Raw genomic sequence first — 16,700 nt, 5'->3', positions numbered from 1 at the left:
ATTCTACAGCAGTCCTCAAAATTCTCCTACATCAGAATCATAAAACCATATACTGGGTTGTTTTGTTTTTTCCCAAATCCTTCTGAAGGAAGCTGCCATTTAACAGCCTAACTACAACACTACAAGATACACCATGTTCCAAATTCAAAATCACAGGATATGTAAGAAAATGTAGCATTAAAATGTGAAAAAGTGCAATACAGATTGTACACTGATTTGAGTGTTTTTTTTAGTTTAACCTTAAAAAACAACAACTTTGAACAGTTGTTTTATCAGTAAAAATATACTAGCCCCCACCCCAAATTCCATGGCAATATTAACATTCCCTGTGTTGTACATAAGTAATATTCACAAAGACCCACCAGCTAAGAGTACTGAATACACATGATGGCATTTCTTTGGGTATAGGACAGAGAAAACACACACCACCGTTACAAGCAATATGTGGATCCAAGTGTGTGTGTTTTGTTCATTAAATACAAGTTCTGTAGTTTATTTTGTCCTGAATTGTATTGACAAAAGCCTGAACATCTATTTTCAGGTGGCCCGGGGTGCTCAAATGTTGCACTTTTCACCAATGCCCCCATACCCCACCCAAATAATAAATAATACCAGCAAACCCACTGGAAATGGCAACACACAAGCAGTCTAGGAAAAGAAAGGAAGTCAAATCCCAAACAAGTCCCAGCTACTTTCCAGGATGATTCATTGCGTCCCTTCTCAGCATCAGGAACCAAACCATAAGCCTAGAGAGTCAGCTTTTAATCCAATGGATAGAAGAAAAAGAATATGCAGTCTTATTGCTTTCTTTATTACATAAATCCTAATGTTTCCTGCTCAATATTCTGAGAGGTGCAAGTGTCTCCCAGAGAGCCAGTTTGTGCCCACTGGAAGTGCTATTCACCCATCATTAACCTGCTTTGGCAGAATAGATTTGCCATATAAAGCCATCAGTAAGTTCTTGTTTTCCTTTCTTCAAAAAAGTGTGTATATGAGTTCCATGGGAAGCTGCGATTTCATCAAACACTACCTCTCAGGCCAGTTACCATTGCCGAGTGTGGCACAGCCAAGCATGCTGGTGTACCACATGGCAACGAGTGTGCGAGGAAAGACACTTCACTTGTCTCCCCCCACCACTTTCTCCTCATGCAGAAATTCCCTTTTAACTTCCCTCCCCCTCCTAGAGAGATGTGTGAACAGCACCTGAGTCATTAACACTGATTTTTCAACGGGTTTTAAATATGTAGAAAAATACATTTTGCCTTGATTGTAGTTGAACATTTAAGATTCTTTTCAAAGCACTGTTTAAATGGCCTGGGACAGCAAAATACAGGAGGGTTGATCTAGCTGAAAGAGCCTGTGGGTGGGGTTCCTCTAGTTAAAAGATCCTATGATTGGGGTTTGATTGTTTCCAAAGGCATGCTAGCCTGCTGGATTATAAGAGCTCCACCTTTCTCTGCTTCAGGACATGCCAGCACTTAAACCCCAGATTTAAGCACCCTAGCAGCGGAGAAGTGTTGTGAAAACTGTGCACTGCTGACTGCTGTATGTTCTAAGAGCTGAAATAATGCTCAATTTGCACTTAAAAGTTTTAAGACCTGCAGGATCTTTAAAATGATAGCTAACAATAAATCCAAGCACTGTTGCCAAAAGAAATGGTGATGTCATCTGTACATAAGGAATCCTACTGTATAAGAGGAACTTGTAAAAAATGGTTCTAAATGACACTCCCACTGCAATTTAATAACCAGAGATATAATTAAGTTACAAGAAAGGACATAACAGAAGATGATTTCATTTTCTTCAGTCTTTTAGTGAACAAATGAAGACTGGAAAACAACAATAAGGAAACCTCCCATTAGCCCCTGGCTCCCCTCCCCCTTCCCCATTACTCCCCCCCACCCAAAGTATTGAAACTGCACAAAAAGTGACAAACAAGTCTTTCAATGTTACATTTCAATTCAAACAGATTTGTAATCTCACAGTGATGAGAGGAGAAAGTCAGGCTTTTAATAATTATAATATAAAAATAATAAAAGAGCTTACAAATAGCAATGCAGCATCCCAAATGGCCATGGATTAACTGCTGGAAGGGGATGTAATTATATGCAGAATAAAAAAAACCAAAACAGAATACCCCACACTGGCAATGAATTTTCATACACAATAGAACAAGCAGTCAAACATCAGTCTAGGCTGTGGAAAACAACAATGTTTTTCTTTTTTTTCAGATTACACAATTTTTTTTCCTTTTTATAAAAAAAGATAAAATAAAATAAAAACACACAAATAAACTTGTACATAAATGCGAATGTCCAACACTGAAAAGGCAGGGCAATCACACCACTGAGACAAAACCTGACCAGAAAAAGAATGTAAAGTCCATTTGATTTTTTCCCCCCTCTTGCTTGGACACTAGATTTCACCTGAAGTGTCCCATCCTGCATGGTCTCAGCAGGCAAACAAGACTTCAACTTGGCAATGACTTTGTTTCAGGACGAGGAGGAGAAAAGTCATCTTTTTAACCAGCATTAGCATTAATGCACCAGTTGGTTTGTTTGCTTTCTACGTCTGCTCTCATGTGCTGTCCCTCTCTTTCTCTGTACAATTCCTTGTGTTCCAAGGCTGAGTTCCAAGACTTGTGAAACTGGATTTGGAGTCATGTCCTGGTGAAGGTGTTCATGCTGTAGTGATGGCATTAAGGTCCTTCATTAGTCCTTCCAGGTGGGCCATCTCTTTGGTCAGCTCATCTGGTTCATAGTTCTGCAGGAGATTTAAGAGGGTTAATGGACAGGATGAGCTGTGCTCTTTAAGGAAAAGTGGGAGGAAGCATGATCAATTACTCTGGTATACAATATGACTATAAATCCTATATAGACAAAGCCAAATTTTGATGGTTATGTCAATGCACAAATTGAAATCAACAACCATTTTTCAAATGCCGGAATTTTGCAAAAGTGATGAAAGGAGTAAGAGACAGATGGGCAAAGGGTGCACCAGAATCGGGCATGCAAACAAAACCACAACAAAACATACAGAAATCAAACCAAAAAGGGTGAATTATTGACAAATACAGTGTGATAGAGAAAAAACACAGGGAAAGTAGAAAAAGAGAAGAAAAACAGAAATTTCAAATTAAACATTTTCTGCACCCACAACACTAAGTACATCAAAGATAATGATTTGAAGCAGTGCTATGGTAGTGTCAGCTACAAAGGATTTTTAGCTATCATTTTCAAAGCTGGATGCCTAGTTAGACTGCTCACTTACCAAAAAAAAAAAAAAGTAGCCTCATTTCCAAAGATGCTGAGCATCTGTAGCTCCCACAGCCTTCGATGGGAGCTAGGGTTGCTCAACACCTTTGAAAATCAAGCCACTTTCATTCAGGAGCCTAAATATGGATTTAGGGTCACAGGTTTAAGTGTTTTGACTGTAATCCTCAACTATCCCCTTTTGTCACCCCCACTCTTCATCCTTGGGAATGTAACACAGTTGTGCTGCATGAGATTACAGCTATGGCATTTCTAGTAACAGTTAAATCCAGGCACAGCCTTCTTTCACAACTCCTCTAGGGAAATGAAATGCCAGCTTGGGCAAGATCATAGCATGTGAAGCAGCAGTGGCTTTCCAGGAAAGCAAACAATGCTCGCTGGGGCTTCCGACTCTGGTCAGTAATTCTTTGGCACATACCGTCCAGTGCAGAAGTCTAACATAGCTCCTCTTTACCCTGCTCCTCTTTTCATAAAGACCGGTTAGGGGAAAACCAGAGGCTTGGACAACTACTCCTCCTCAAGAAGCAGCAAAGAATCCTGTGGCACCTTATAGACTAACAGATGTTTTTGCAGCATGAGCTTTCGTGGGTGAATACCCACTTCTTCGGATGCAAGTAGTGGAAATTTCCAGGGGCAGGTAAATATAAGCAAGCAATATGTGCAGTAAGCCTGGGGGGACAACATTATCCCACGTTCACGTAACTGAGAGGCTTGTTAACTTGAGGTTCTGCTGCATTTGGTAAAATTGTCAATCTCTGCTCAGGAAGGCTCCTGGAGTGGAACAGAGGGAGTAGTGCACATCAAGGCAGAACTATACTGAGAGAGCATTACCATAGGCTTGGCTCTAACAATCACTATTTGGCCTTAAATTTAAGTAGTAAGTCCTTAACTTCACCACAAAATATAAAAGGAGTTTGCCCTGGGTGAGATTTTCAAAGGCATAAAAGACAGTTCAGAGCCCAAAGCCCACTGACTGTCAATGGGAGTTCTAGTCTAGTCTATATAGGTTCTTAAACCTGAGTGCCTGACCTGGGTGCCTAACTGCCTTTTATGCTTTTGAAATCTCCTTCCTTATGGTTAGCATTACTAGAAAGCTCTCTGCTGTGGTAAGCGCTGCCAAGAAAGCTGTAAATACACTTACACTTTCTGAGTCCTCAAGCATCCTGGTGGTCTCCTGCACATCGGGGGCGCTGGGCACTACCACTGGCATAGGCGGTCGAGTTCTCCCTAAAGTCCCGATTGACGCAGTCTTCACCGAGTGAACTGGATGGTTAGAAGCTTAAAGCAAAAATATTACATACTCTTAGCAATGTTCCCTATAATTTTTCCCATCCATGTGCGGAATGAATTTTGTTATGTGCATAAATATGGAGGTGATGTGTGACACATCATATTGGTGCACATAACACAATTCATGTGGTGGAGGTGAGGCCAAGAGGTTCGGAGTGTGGGAGGGGGCTCAGGGCTGGGGCAGAGGGTTGAATGCAGGGGGCTCTGGCTGGGGGTGCGGGCTCTGGGGTGGGTCCAGGGATGAGGAATTTGGAGTGCAGGAGGGTGCTGCGGGGCTACGGTGGGGAGAGAGGACTCCCTTCAATGCTCTCTCCCCGAAGCAGCACCTGGGATGGGGAGGAGAGGTGCCTCTTCCCACTGCAGGAGCTCTGGGGCTGGGGGATAGGCACCCCTTCTCCGACCCCAGTAGGTCTGGGCTGGGGGAGGGCCACCCTGGCTGCGCCTGAGTCCAGGCCAATCCAGGGTCGGGCTGCGCAACCCCGTCGGGTCTGGGCCACTCTGGGGCCGGCCTGGGCCGCACCGCCCTGGCTGATCTGGCCCCAATCCGGCCACACTGCCCCAGCTGCGGCAGGTCTGGGCTGCAGGCTGAGTTGGGGCCAGGAGAGGGACACCCCTTCCATGGCAGGTTGGGGGCTGGGCTAGGTGGTGGTTCCCTGAGTGCCTGTGTGGCATTAAATAGGCTACTGTGTGGCCACGCAACTTACAGGGAACTTTGTCTCTTAGCCATAATTTCCCTGTCCAGACGGAGAAGGTGGTTATGGGAATGTCAGAAGCATTGCCACAGTGCGGAGAATGCTCTTGAATTGGCCAGATCAAAAGGGTTCTATCAGAATACAACTGTTTTCCAGTGGGTTAGAACTAATGCTTCAAATTAATGCATGCTGGATTGAACATCACTTTCGATTTGAATACTTGAAGATGAAGTTTACTGCTGTGCTTGAAAACTAAATGTATGAAATTCAGCCCAGTCTTATCTCTGGCTACCTCTCTAACATCTCTCCTTGGATGCTTTCCCAAAAGCATCTCCTCATTTTCCTCTTGATCCCCTTCCTCTCCGTCCCTCATCTATCTCCACTGACAGCTCCACTATTCGTCACTCTATCCTCCTCCACGTGCAGGATATGCACTGTGATTCTCAGAGCTATACCATGTCATTTATCCTTCCACCCCACTCCGCTCACCTTGCTGCGTCAATAATGGTGTGCTTGGCAACGCTGGGTCATATGTGGAACTTGTGGGTGGAACTGCTGGCACTGCAAAGCTCTTCAGAGGGTGAGAGGGACGGACGTGGGCAGTAGGGAGACTTTGACCTGAATCCTCCTCCTGTGCGTTGGCCAGATAAGATGCTGTGGCACTTTCTGGCTCTTGATGGTCAGCACAACATGTCTGAGATGAGGAAGCTGGCATGGTGTCTGTGCTTGGTGTATTTCGAACAGATTCTACAATGGGAAAGTAAAAATGGGGCTTATTTTCTTCCATGGAAGTTTTCCCTCTTTTCAGCTAGACTATTAAATATTTCCTTTTGCAGCATCCCAATAGCCACATGGGACCAAAGCAGGAGTCTTTACCAAGCGCTTTCCCTGAAGATCCTGGTTAAAGCTAGGGAACTGATTCATGCATCAACAATCACCTGAGCACTTAACATCCAATACTGCCCTGTTTTAAGAAGTAAGTCCATAAAAATTCCACAAGACAAAAAAAAAAAAGCAAAAAGCAAAAACCCAGCCATCCCATGACAATGCAGCTTTGGCACCAAAGGAGTCCACAGCTGACCAGAGGTTTTGCTGTCTTATAAGGTTTCTGCAGCTTATTTTCAGGCAAATAAGAAACACAAGGAGAAAAACAAAATCACTGCTAATTCAGATATAGATTTGGTCTATGATATTGGTCTAACATGTGTGTCTCAAATCTTAATTTCTAAAAATGTGTATCCCGTTCACTTTTCCACATTGCATACCCACAAATGACTTCTTCTCCACACTCATCCTAATGATACCTGTGTGCACTTAAATTCTTCTCTGTCTTTTTGTCTACGTTACTGTGCCTAAATAGGATGCAGCAATCAAGATATAATATGCCAAGTGGTGGTCAGTCGACTATTAGAGAAGAGCTCATTTTAGTACCTAGCTCCAAAGGGAAACCATTATCAGCCCAATACCTAAGCAATTGATATGGCGAATCACAAAGTCACTGTGAAATTCTGCATCATCATCAGCTTTTGCTTAAGGAATAAACAGCATATGATGCACATCTTAATTCTAATTTGAGACTAGAACATTCCACAACTTTGTAACTACTAAAAATACCTAGATGTTTATATTTCACCAATCATTGTGATATATAGATGAAACCAAAATCTTCTAGAGGATTATGAAGGCAGGGCAATGAAAGGGAATCTTGCATTTTTATGGCATCTCTATCTGACCTAGTCTCTGCACAAGAAAATATCTTGGCTGCAAGAGCTGCTACTCCCATAATCATTTGAATAGTACAAAAACAAACAAACAAGCAAGCAAGCAATACCTTCTACTACAACACAATCTTTCATCTGCATATTAGCAGCTTCATGAGGTATTTGAAACTTTGCTTTTGAACTGAGACATTCCCGAAAACAACAGTACGAGCTTCATTGTTGCCTATGGTACCTTATCAGGATTCAGAACCTAACAACAGACTAGAGGCATTGCATTCATTGTATCTTAGGAAGTTTAACTATTTGTGATTCTTACAGCATACACAGCAATGTTGCCTAGATATTTCTCATAGCACCGGCTGCTTTAATAGGAATACTGCAAGTATTGTACTTACACATCACTGGGCTTGAAGCTTAAAACCATTATGTAGGAAAGATCAAGTTTTTTCTTGTTGTTTTAACACAACAAACCAGGAAAGTTATTAATGTTCTAAGTATGCACAAATTAAATGTAAACAGGGTTTCAGTTTCTATAGATGCTAAAAAGGGACACTATCCGATATCCCAGGCTCAACATTTGACCCATGCAAAATTCAGATAATGGGACAAAAAATTTTCATAAGTATCAAGGAGATTTTGTTCATTCTTAATTCATCACTCCATTACTGCGAAATAAAAATAAAGCTGGTAATTCTTCTGTTCCACTGCTGGTCTTCAGTAGGAATGAACTAGCAAACACTATTCCCAGAGATGGGCTCTCAGTGCCGAATTAGTTATACAAAGCACATTTTTCACTGTGATGTGGTGTGGTGCAAGGTAAGTTGCAGCTGCCACGCAAAAAAACAAACAAACGTTAATTTTAGTTTCATTCAAAACAAGGAGACACATTGTCTAACATTGGAAAAGAAAAAAATATCAGTAGGCATAAGTATGTTATTTTCCCACTTCTAAGGAGACAATAAGAACAAGGGAGACTGATCAGATCAAACTACTAAAGATGACTTGAGGGTTTTCCTTGGAACTTTGCTTTCCACATACGTTTTGCGAATAGTTCCCTTTCAAATGAATGCTATCTGGTCATTCATCTCTCACCTGTGGAATTGGCCCTGTCTGAATGGGACATGGATGTGCCAATCGGCCAAGGGTTGACCTGATGATGGAGATAGCTGCGAGTTGGAGAAGCGAGGCTGCCGGAGTGGAAATGATGGTGAGGGTTATCGAGTGAATGGATGGGATGAGCGCTAATCACAGCTGTGAATGGACACAAGACAGAAAAAACACTTAACATACAGATGGGCATGCACACATACAGCAATGCACTGAACCCCTCCCTTCTCCCTCAAAGGCACAGTACAAGGTAGACAGCCATTCGTCAGATTGAGAAGGGAATCAAGTGGACTTATTTTAACATCAGATTCATGCTCTACCCCTACTATAAAAACAAACAAAAACCCCCAGACATCAGTCTTCTCATCATTTTTCTTATGCTGAAAAAGCACACCATTCTTGGTCCTGCTTTCACCGAGAGGCCTCTTGAGAAAATGAGGATCAGCTCCTTTTAGAGCCTTTCTATGTAACTCTAGGCTGTAAACTTCATGCCTAATAAGGGGAATATAAATGTGAACTCAGACTGTGAAAACCATTTCAGTCTGAGGGAATTTAATTTCCCAACAAGCATGAACAAGCATTACAGTACCTTTGGTTAATTAAATAATGCTAGACAGATGGTGACAAGCACAGGATGAGATGCAGAAGATTCTGCTCATAATCAGCAGAATTCTCATCCAATACATTCAAACTGGAGGCCTTTTTTTCTCTCTACACTTTTCTTTCTGCTTGAGAGGCATGAATACTTGAATTTCTCAAGAGGGAAGTATTTGTATGTCTTACATTCTCCCCAACTTGTGGCAGTGACATTAAGAGCAAAGCAAGGGTTTCTACAACTGCAAGTTCACACCACACTCCAGAATTTGGAGGGCTGTCTTACACAGGATTTGGTTCTTATGCTAGACTCAAACACTAAATTACTCAAGAAATGGCCCAAAAGAAAGTTGGAGGGATATGCTGAAGGTCAGGACTCATTGCTAGCACCATAGTTAAAGAATAAGAAAACTGCAGTCAGTTACTTACCCAAACATGAAGTTGCCCAGACCTATTTGCCTCAAAACCTCCCCTTTTAGGAGTCTCACACCATGTGAATCCTGAATCTTTTAAAGTAGTTAGTTTGGCTAGGGCCTCCTGCCTCACTGTGTGCAAGTTTGCACACAAAGTATGGTTAAAAAGAAGACTGAAACCCCTGCTCCCTCCATTCCTATTCACCTGTTTGGATAACAGTCTCTGAGGTGGGGAGGGTATGAATTTGTGGAGGCAATGTATTCAGAGATCTGCAGTTACAGGGAGTAACCAACCTCTTTCGCACAAAACTGCCTCTGCAGATTCCAGTTCTTGGAACTTAACCAGTGGAATAGGCCTCTTCAGAACCAGGAGACTGGCTAAGGAGAGACTAATTAAAACAGCATCCCTGAAACACTCATCTAATCTACCTTTTTAATGGCAGCCTTTGAAGTATTTGAAGACTGCTATCGTGTCTCCCCCCTTAACCTCCTCTTTTCCAAACTAAACATACCCAGGTCCTTTGGCCTTTGCTCATATGGTTTGTGTTCCATCCCTCTGAACATCTTTGTCACTCTCTTCTGTATCCTTTCCAGATTCTCTACACCCCTTCTATATATTGGCAACCAAAATTGGACACAGCACTCCAGCTGAGGTGTATGTAAAATGATTGCTCAAGAAAGTCTGAGCTTAGGTCAGGCAGGTGCTGTGACGCTTTACTACACAGTTCTGTGCAGCCTTCATCTGGAATTCCCCCTTCTGGAGCTCCACTTCAGGTGTACACACGCCCCATGTGCCTTCGATCAGGGTTTTTCGTTAGCAGAGCCCATTTGGCCTGCGCACATACTCCAGACAGCCTCATGCCCTATGTTGAGGATATACAGAGCTGTATGGGTGAATAACCCTTGTTTCCTTCTCTATGGTGAAGTCCTGCAAGACAAAACTCTGAATCAGAGGGGAAGGAGGGCAGACAGTGGAGCACCCAGAGGGACACGCATCTCAAAGAACTCCAATTACTGCACAAAGTGAGTAATCTCTTCTTCTTCTTCAAGTAGTGTCCCTATGAGTGCCCCACTTCAGGTGATTCCCAAGCAATATCATCAGAAGGAGGAAGGAGCTTCAGAGCTGGATCTAACACTGAAGATAGAATTGCAATGCCAACCAAAACCTCTGAACTGGATGCATGAACCAATGCATAATGTTTAGAGAAAGTATGTACTGAGATCCAGCTTGCAGTTCTACAGATTTCAACAACTGGAACATCTTTCAATATTCCCACTGAGGTAGACTAGGACCTTGTTGAATGGGCGGAAAGAAAGGAGGACGCTGAATGCTGGCAGCCTCATAACAAGAGATAATATGCCCCGAGATCCATCTTGATCGTTTTTGGGTGAAAACTGTGGATCCTTTGGATCTGTCCACAAAAGAAACAGTCTGGGAGACTTTCTAAACAGTTGGGGTCTGTCCAGATAGAAGTTAAACACCCTTTTAACAACCAAGGTATGGAGGATAGTTTCCTCTCTAGTCTGGTGTGGCTTTGGGATAAAAACTGGAAGATAAATAACCTGGTTAATATGAAATTCAGAAGATACTTTAGGAAGAAACTTAGGATGTGGCTGTAATTAAAATTTTGTCCTAGAAGAAAAATGTAAAAGGAGGATCTGCCATTGAAGTTCCCATTTTTCCAACTCTCCTGGCAGAAGTGATGGCCACCAAAAAAGCCTCTTTCATTGATAGCTCAAATAGAGAACACATAGTATCTCAAAGGGAGGTTTCATAAGGGAATTAAGAACCAAGTTTAAGAGTGGGCCCTTTAATTTGCAGAAAGCAATTAATCAATCCCTTAATGATGCTATTGTTGGGTAGGCAAACAGTGAGAATCCCTCTACCAGTGAAAGAAAGGCTGTGATAGCCACCAAGTGAAACTTGATGGAACTCAGAGAAACAGTTATCTTTTTTAAATTTCGACAGATAATTGAGAACAGCAGAGAGGAAAACTGCCCCTGGGCACACCAGTGGTGGAATCTTTTCCATTTTCGATGTTAAGTTTTTCAGGTCGATATCTTCCTGCTCTCTAACAATACCTGATGTACTTCTGCTGAAATCTCCAGCCCCAAGAAGCATCAGGGAGCCAAGCTCTGAGCTAAAGCATTCTCAAGTTGAGATGAAGAGTCTGACTGGAATCAAAATGGTTGGAAATCTCAATGGTGGACAAGAAATGAGGTGAATCAGGTAAGGATACCACACGTGTCTCTGCCAAGTTGGTACAACTAGAATGATTCTGACTTTGTCATGTTTAATCTTGTTCAACACACTGAGGATCAATGGTTTTGGGGAGTATACCTTAAGAAGACCTCTTGTCCAAAAAATGAGGAAGGTATCTCCTAGGGATTGGGACCCAGCCCATATCTCAAGCAGAATTTCTTGCACTTCCTGTTGGTGGTGATGGCAAAGTCCACCTCTGGAAGCCCCCAAGTGAGAAGAATATGTCGGAGAATTTGAGAGTCTGAGTCCCAGTTGGAATCTAGGAAGTGCCTGCTCAGATCGTCAGACATTGTGTTTTGTATGCCTGGAAGGTAACAGGTTTTGATGAGGGTGTGATTGTTTATATACCAGCTATATACCGGGCATATTGCTTTACAAAAGTACAAGTCATAGCTGTTGAAGACAACTTCTCTCCGATGCCTGGGGGCTTATTTGAAACCTGGAGATGAGGTTTGTTAGGGTCATAAACCTGTCAACAGGTAGGTAAGCCCTGGCTGTTACGGCATCCAGAGACATCCCTTTGAAATGTATCTACGCTACTGAGGTCAGAATGGATTTTTCCACGTTGAGTTGAAGATGAGACATGGTTATCTGCACTGCAGAAAGAACTTTGTGGTACAATGAGTCCTTAAGCAGCCAATCATTGAGGTAAGGGAAGATGATTACACCTAGCTGTCATAGGTGAGTGGCTACCATTGATATAACCTCTGAGAACACCCTTGGTGGAGAGAAGAGGCTGAACAGAAGCAATCGATACTGGAAGTGATCCTGGTTGACTATAAAACAAAGAAACTTCTTCTGAGGGGGTGAAATGCAATGTGAAAAAAATGCATGCTGAAGATCAAAGGCCACGAACTAATCCCTGGAATCTAATGATGGAATTATAGCTGTGAGAGTCACCATCCTAAATTTATGTGATATCACAAAGGTGTTTAGAAGTCTGGAATTTGATATCGGTCTCCATCCCATGTTATTTTTAGGGATCAGAAAATACTTGGAATATAATCCCTTCCCCTGTGGTGGACTAGAGCTGTATCTATGGCCCCTATGTGTAAAACAGAGAAGACTTCCTGTCCCAATAAATGGTCATGAGATGGGTCCCTGAAAAGGGATGGAGAAGGAGGATGGTGGTGCCGGTGAGGGGTTTAAACTAGATAGAGTAACCTGATTTTACAACCTTTATGAACCAATTGTCGGATTTAATCTGTTCCCCAGGTCAAAAGCTAGGAAAATCTAAAGGGTGGGAGGTGGGTAGGCTGATGAAGCTGAAGATTCCCAAAGGGGGGAAATTCTGGGCCATTGACAAAACCATGAAAATTGACACTTGGTCACAGATTTAGGTGGTTCTGTAGATCTATGACAGGTAGAGAGTTAGACCGGTAAGGATTTGTGTGTGTGTAAGGCCCTGAAGTCCTTCAAGGTAAGAAGAGATTAATTGGTGGAATCTGAAAAGGTTTAAGTCCATCAAAAGAGAGGTCTTGCATAGAAAGTCCAAAGGAGAGCAACAAAAATGATAAAAGGTTTAGAAAACCTGACCTATGAGGAAAGGTTAAAATATCTGGGTGTGTTTAGTCTTGAGAAATGAAGACTGAGAGGAGACTTGTTAACGGTCTTCAAATATGTTATGGGCTGTTATAAAGAAGACTGTGATCAATTGTTCTCCATGTCCACAGAAGGTAGGACAAGCAGCAGTGGGTTTAATCTGCAGAAAGGGAAATTTAGATTAGATATTAGGAAAAGCTTTATAACTGTAAGGGTAGTTAAGCTCTGGAATAGGCTTCCAAAGGAGGTTGTGGAATCCCTGTCATTGGAGGTTTTTAAAAATGGGTTGGAGAAATACCTTCAGGGATGCTCTAGATTTACTTGGCTATGCCCCAGCGCAAGCAGCCAGACTTGATAATTTCTTGAGGTCCCTTCCAGCTGTACAGTTCTATGATTCTTTGACATCAGAGTTTGGTAATTTGCAATCCTGAATTGCAGGGTTGCTGAAGATTATCTTGTGACTGAAGAGATAGAGTTGTTTTTGGTCCCTATCATAAAGCTGTAGGCTTTTTATGGTGTCTGCTATGCTGGTTAACTGCCTCCACAAGTAAAGACTTTGGTGAAGGATGGGAAAATTAAAATTCTGATTTTTTTGCTGGCACATAGTACTTTTTGTCTGCCCATTTACAAGTAACTGGTGCTATAACCAGTCTGCCAGATGGTGTTAGCAGAATCCTCATTCATGGGTCAAGCCACTCATTCAAAAGGTGTTGCATACAGGATGTCCAAAAGTTTATGTTGTGACTCCTGGACATCCTCTAGTCCAGGGGTAGGCAACCTATGGCACATGTTCCGAAGGCGGCACGGGAGCTGATTTTCAGTGGCACTCACACTGCCCGGTCCTGGCCACCGGTCCGGGGGGGGCTCTGCATTTTAATTTAATTTTAAATTAAGCCTCTTAAACATTTAAAAACCCTTATTTACTTTACATACAACAATAGTTTAGTTATATATTATAGACTTATAGAAAGAGACCTTCTAAAAACATTAAAATGTGTTAGTGGCACACGAAACCTTACAATAGAGTGAATAAATGAAGACTCGGCACACCACTTCTGAAAGGTTGCCGACCCCTGCTCTAGTCTAATGGGATATGGAGAATGCTCTTCATGAGCTCCTGAAATTGCTTGAAATCATCCACCAAAGGCAGTGGTGGAGGCATTACAGCCTTATCTGGAGATAATGATGAAATATTCCATCTGAGGTCGCACTTGAAAGTCTCCTTTAGAGGTTCAGACTGTTAAGGAGGAAGTGGTGGATCAGGCACATGTCTCTCTCTATGTTCTCCATGGGAGAAATTAGGAGCTATTGAGAACTGCTGGAGATAAAAAGCCTACGGATCCCAAAAAGGCCACTGAGGGAGCCATGCTGCTCATACCAGTGAGGCAGGGCTTGAGATAGGGAAATTCCAAGAGAAAAGCTTCCAGGGTAGGTGACAGGTGAGTAGTCCCTTCCATGGTAGATGAGAAATTCATGGACAGAAATCTGAGAATCACAGGAATCCCCCTCAACATAATCCAAAGGTGGGGTGAGTAATGGTGTTGGGGATCATTGTCCACCCTGTGCGGTAGGTACCGGAGAATTGGGAGGCACCAGGAAAAAAGACAGTTACCTTTTCCGTTACTGGTGTTCTTTGAGATGTGTTGTTCATGTCCATTCCATATCAGGTGTGTGTGTGTGCTGGCCACATGCACTGGGGCCGTAAGTTTTTCCCTTAGCAATATCCATAGGGGACCGGCTCTGGTGCTCTCTAGAGTAGGACCCGCATGGCACAGTATAAGGGGCGTCACTGGGTCCCCCCACCCTCAGCTCCTTCTTGCTGGAAACTCCGACAGTCGGGAAGGAGGGCGGGTTATGGAATGGACACGAGCAACACATCTCGAAGAAAACCAGTTACGGAAAAGGTAACTGTCTTTTCTTCTTTGAGTGCTTGCTCATGTCCATTCTATATTAGGTGACTCCCAAGCAGTACCCCTGGAGGTGGGTAGGAGTTCACGGACGTGTAGATTGCAACACAGCTCTGCCAAACCCAGCGTTGTCTCTGGCCTGCTGAGTGATGGCATAATGTGCCATGAACGTTTGGACACAGGACTACGTCACAGCTCTACAGATCTCCTGGATAGGGATGTGTGCCAGGAAAGCCACTGAGGATGCCTGACTGTAACAGGTCCATATGCAAAAGGTGATCTAGTTGAAAATCCTCTGTGAGGACACCGGAAGGCCCTTCATCCTATCCGCTGTGGCGATGAATAGCTGAGTCGATTTACAGAAAGGCTTGGTATGCTCTAGGTAAAAAGCCAGCGCCCTTCGGATGTCCAGGGCATGCAGCCGCCTCTCCTCACTGGTCTTGTGCGGCTTAGGACAGAATAGCGGGAGGTAGACAGGTTGGCAGGAAGGCCGGGTGAGGTCTCAGCTGGACCTTGTCTTTGTAGAATATCATGTATAGCGGTTCTGAGGTCAAGGCTTTAATCTCAGAGACTTGCCTTGCCGATGTCACTGCCACCAGGAAAGCGACCTTCCATGATAGGTGGGAAAGGGAGCAGGAGCCCAGCGGCTCAAAGGGCAGGCCTGTGAGCCTGGAGAGGACCAAGTTAAGATCTCACTGTGGGACAGGGGTATGTACCTGCGGGACAAATCTCTCAAGGCCTCTCAAGAATCTGACCATCATGTCATGAGAAAACACCCTCTGGCCTTGGATTGGTGGGTGAAAAGCAGAGATGCCCGTGAGATGCACTCTAATGGAGGTGTGTGTCACGCTCTGGTTCCTCAGATGAAGCAGGTAGTCTAAAAGAGACTGTACGGAAGAGCGTGAGGGAGAGATGCCACAGTTGGACGCCCAGTGGGAAGACCTTGTCCACTTGGCCAGGTAAGTCAGTCTAGTTGAGGGCTTCCTGCTTCCCAGGAAGACCTGTTGGACCTCATTCATGCCGAGAGGAGGAGGGTCATGAGGTTGGGGTGCAGGAGCCGACCCTTGTCCTGTGACAGAACGTCCGGTCGGTTGAACAGGGGCCAGGAAGGGGCTGCTGCAAGGTTCAGAACCGTGACAAACCAGTGCTGGCGAGGCCCCGCCGGGGCGATCATGATAATCTGTGTCTTGTCTCTTTTGAACTTTGCTAGGACCTGCTGATGAGAGGAATTGGAGGGAATGCATATATCAAGTTTCCTGACCACGACAGGAGGAAGGCATCGGAGAGGGAGTCTTTGCCCAGGCCTTGTCACGAACAAAACCAGTGGCATTCCCTGTTTAGCCTGGTGGCGAACATGTCTACTTGAGAGTTCCCCACCTCTGGAAGATCATACGGGCTACCTTTGGATGGAGTGACCATTCGTGGTGAGAGGAGAAGTCCCTGCTGAGCTGATCCATTAGTGTGTTCTTGACACCAGGGAGGTGACAAGCTTCCAAATGGATTTTGTGGCTGATGCAGAAGTCCCAGAGATGGAGTGTCTCTTGGCAGAGAGTCTACGAACGTGCTCCCCCTTGCCTGTTGATGTAGAACATCGAGGCCCTGTTGTCTGTCAGGACTCTCACCACCTTTTCCAACAGGGGAGGTAGGAAGACTCTGCATGTCAAGTGGACCACCCTGAGTTCTTTGATGTTTATATGTAACGTCATCTCCTCTGGGGACCACATACCCTGGGTCTGGAGGTCGCTGAGGTGCGCGTCCCAACCAAAGTCCGAGGTGTCCGATACCAACTTGATGGAGTGATGGGAGGTGTCAAACAGAACCCCCTCTAGGACCGTTGTGTGATCAGTCCACCATCGCAGTGAGGCGAGTACCACCCGGTGATCTCTGGACTGGGAATAG

At 43.9% G+C, this 16,700-nt stretch overlaps 1 protein-coding gene across 8 annotated transcripts in view; it reads right to left on the bottom strand.

Annotated features, from left to right (window-relative positions):
- Positions 1 to 1,911: 1,911 nt before the first annotated feature.
- NEO1 (neogenin 1) overlaps positions 1,912 to 16,700 on the bottom strand; it is a 553,761-nt gene continuing 538,972 nt past the window's right edge. For 5 of the 8 annotated variants that reach the window (XM_044979728.1, XM_044979729.1, XM_044979733.1 and 2 more), the window contains 4 exons: positions 8,068 to 8,226; positions 5,744 to 6,001; positions 4,414 to 4,550; positions 1,913 to 2,763 (listed from right to left, as the gene is read on the bottom strand). In XM_044979728.1, coding sequence (XP_044835663.1) covers positions 2,680 to 2,763; positions 4,414 to 4,550; positions 5,744 to 6,001; positions 8,068 to 8,226 — 638 coding nt within the window. In that variant the 3' untranslated portion in view covers positions 1,913 to 2,679. Of the gene's footprint in view, positions 2,764 to 4,413; positions 4,551 to 5,743; positions 6,002 to 8,067; positions 8,227 to 16,700 lie in introns of all 8 variants that reach the window. The other 3 variants (XM_044979726.1, XM_044979730.1, XM_044979727.1) reach the window with 1 other exon arrangement.

This window comes from Mauremys mutica, chromosome 11 (genome assembly GCF_020497125.1).
Source record: "Mauremys mutica isolate MM-2020 ecotype Southern chromosome 11, ASM2049712v1, whole genome shotgun sequence".
In the NCBI taxonomy this organism is placed as follows: Eukaryota; Metazoa; Chordata; order Testudines; family Geoemydidae; genus Mauremys; species Mauremys mutica.
The sequence above is the reverse complement of the archived record's forward strand: the minus strand, read 5'-3'. Positions and strand labels throughout refer to the sequence as shown.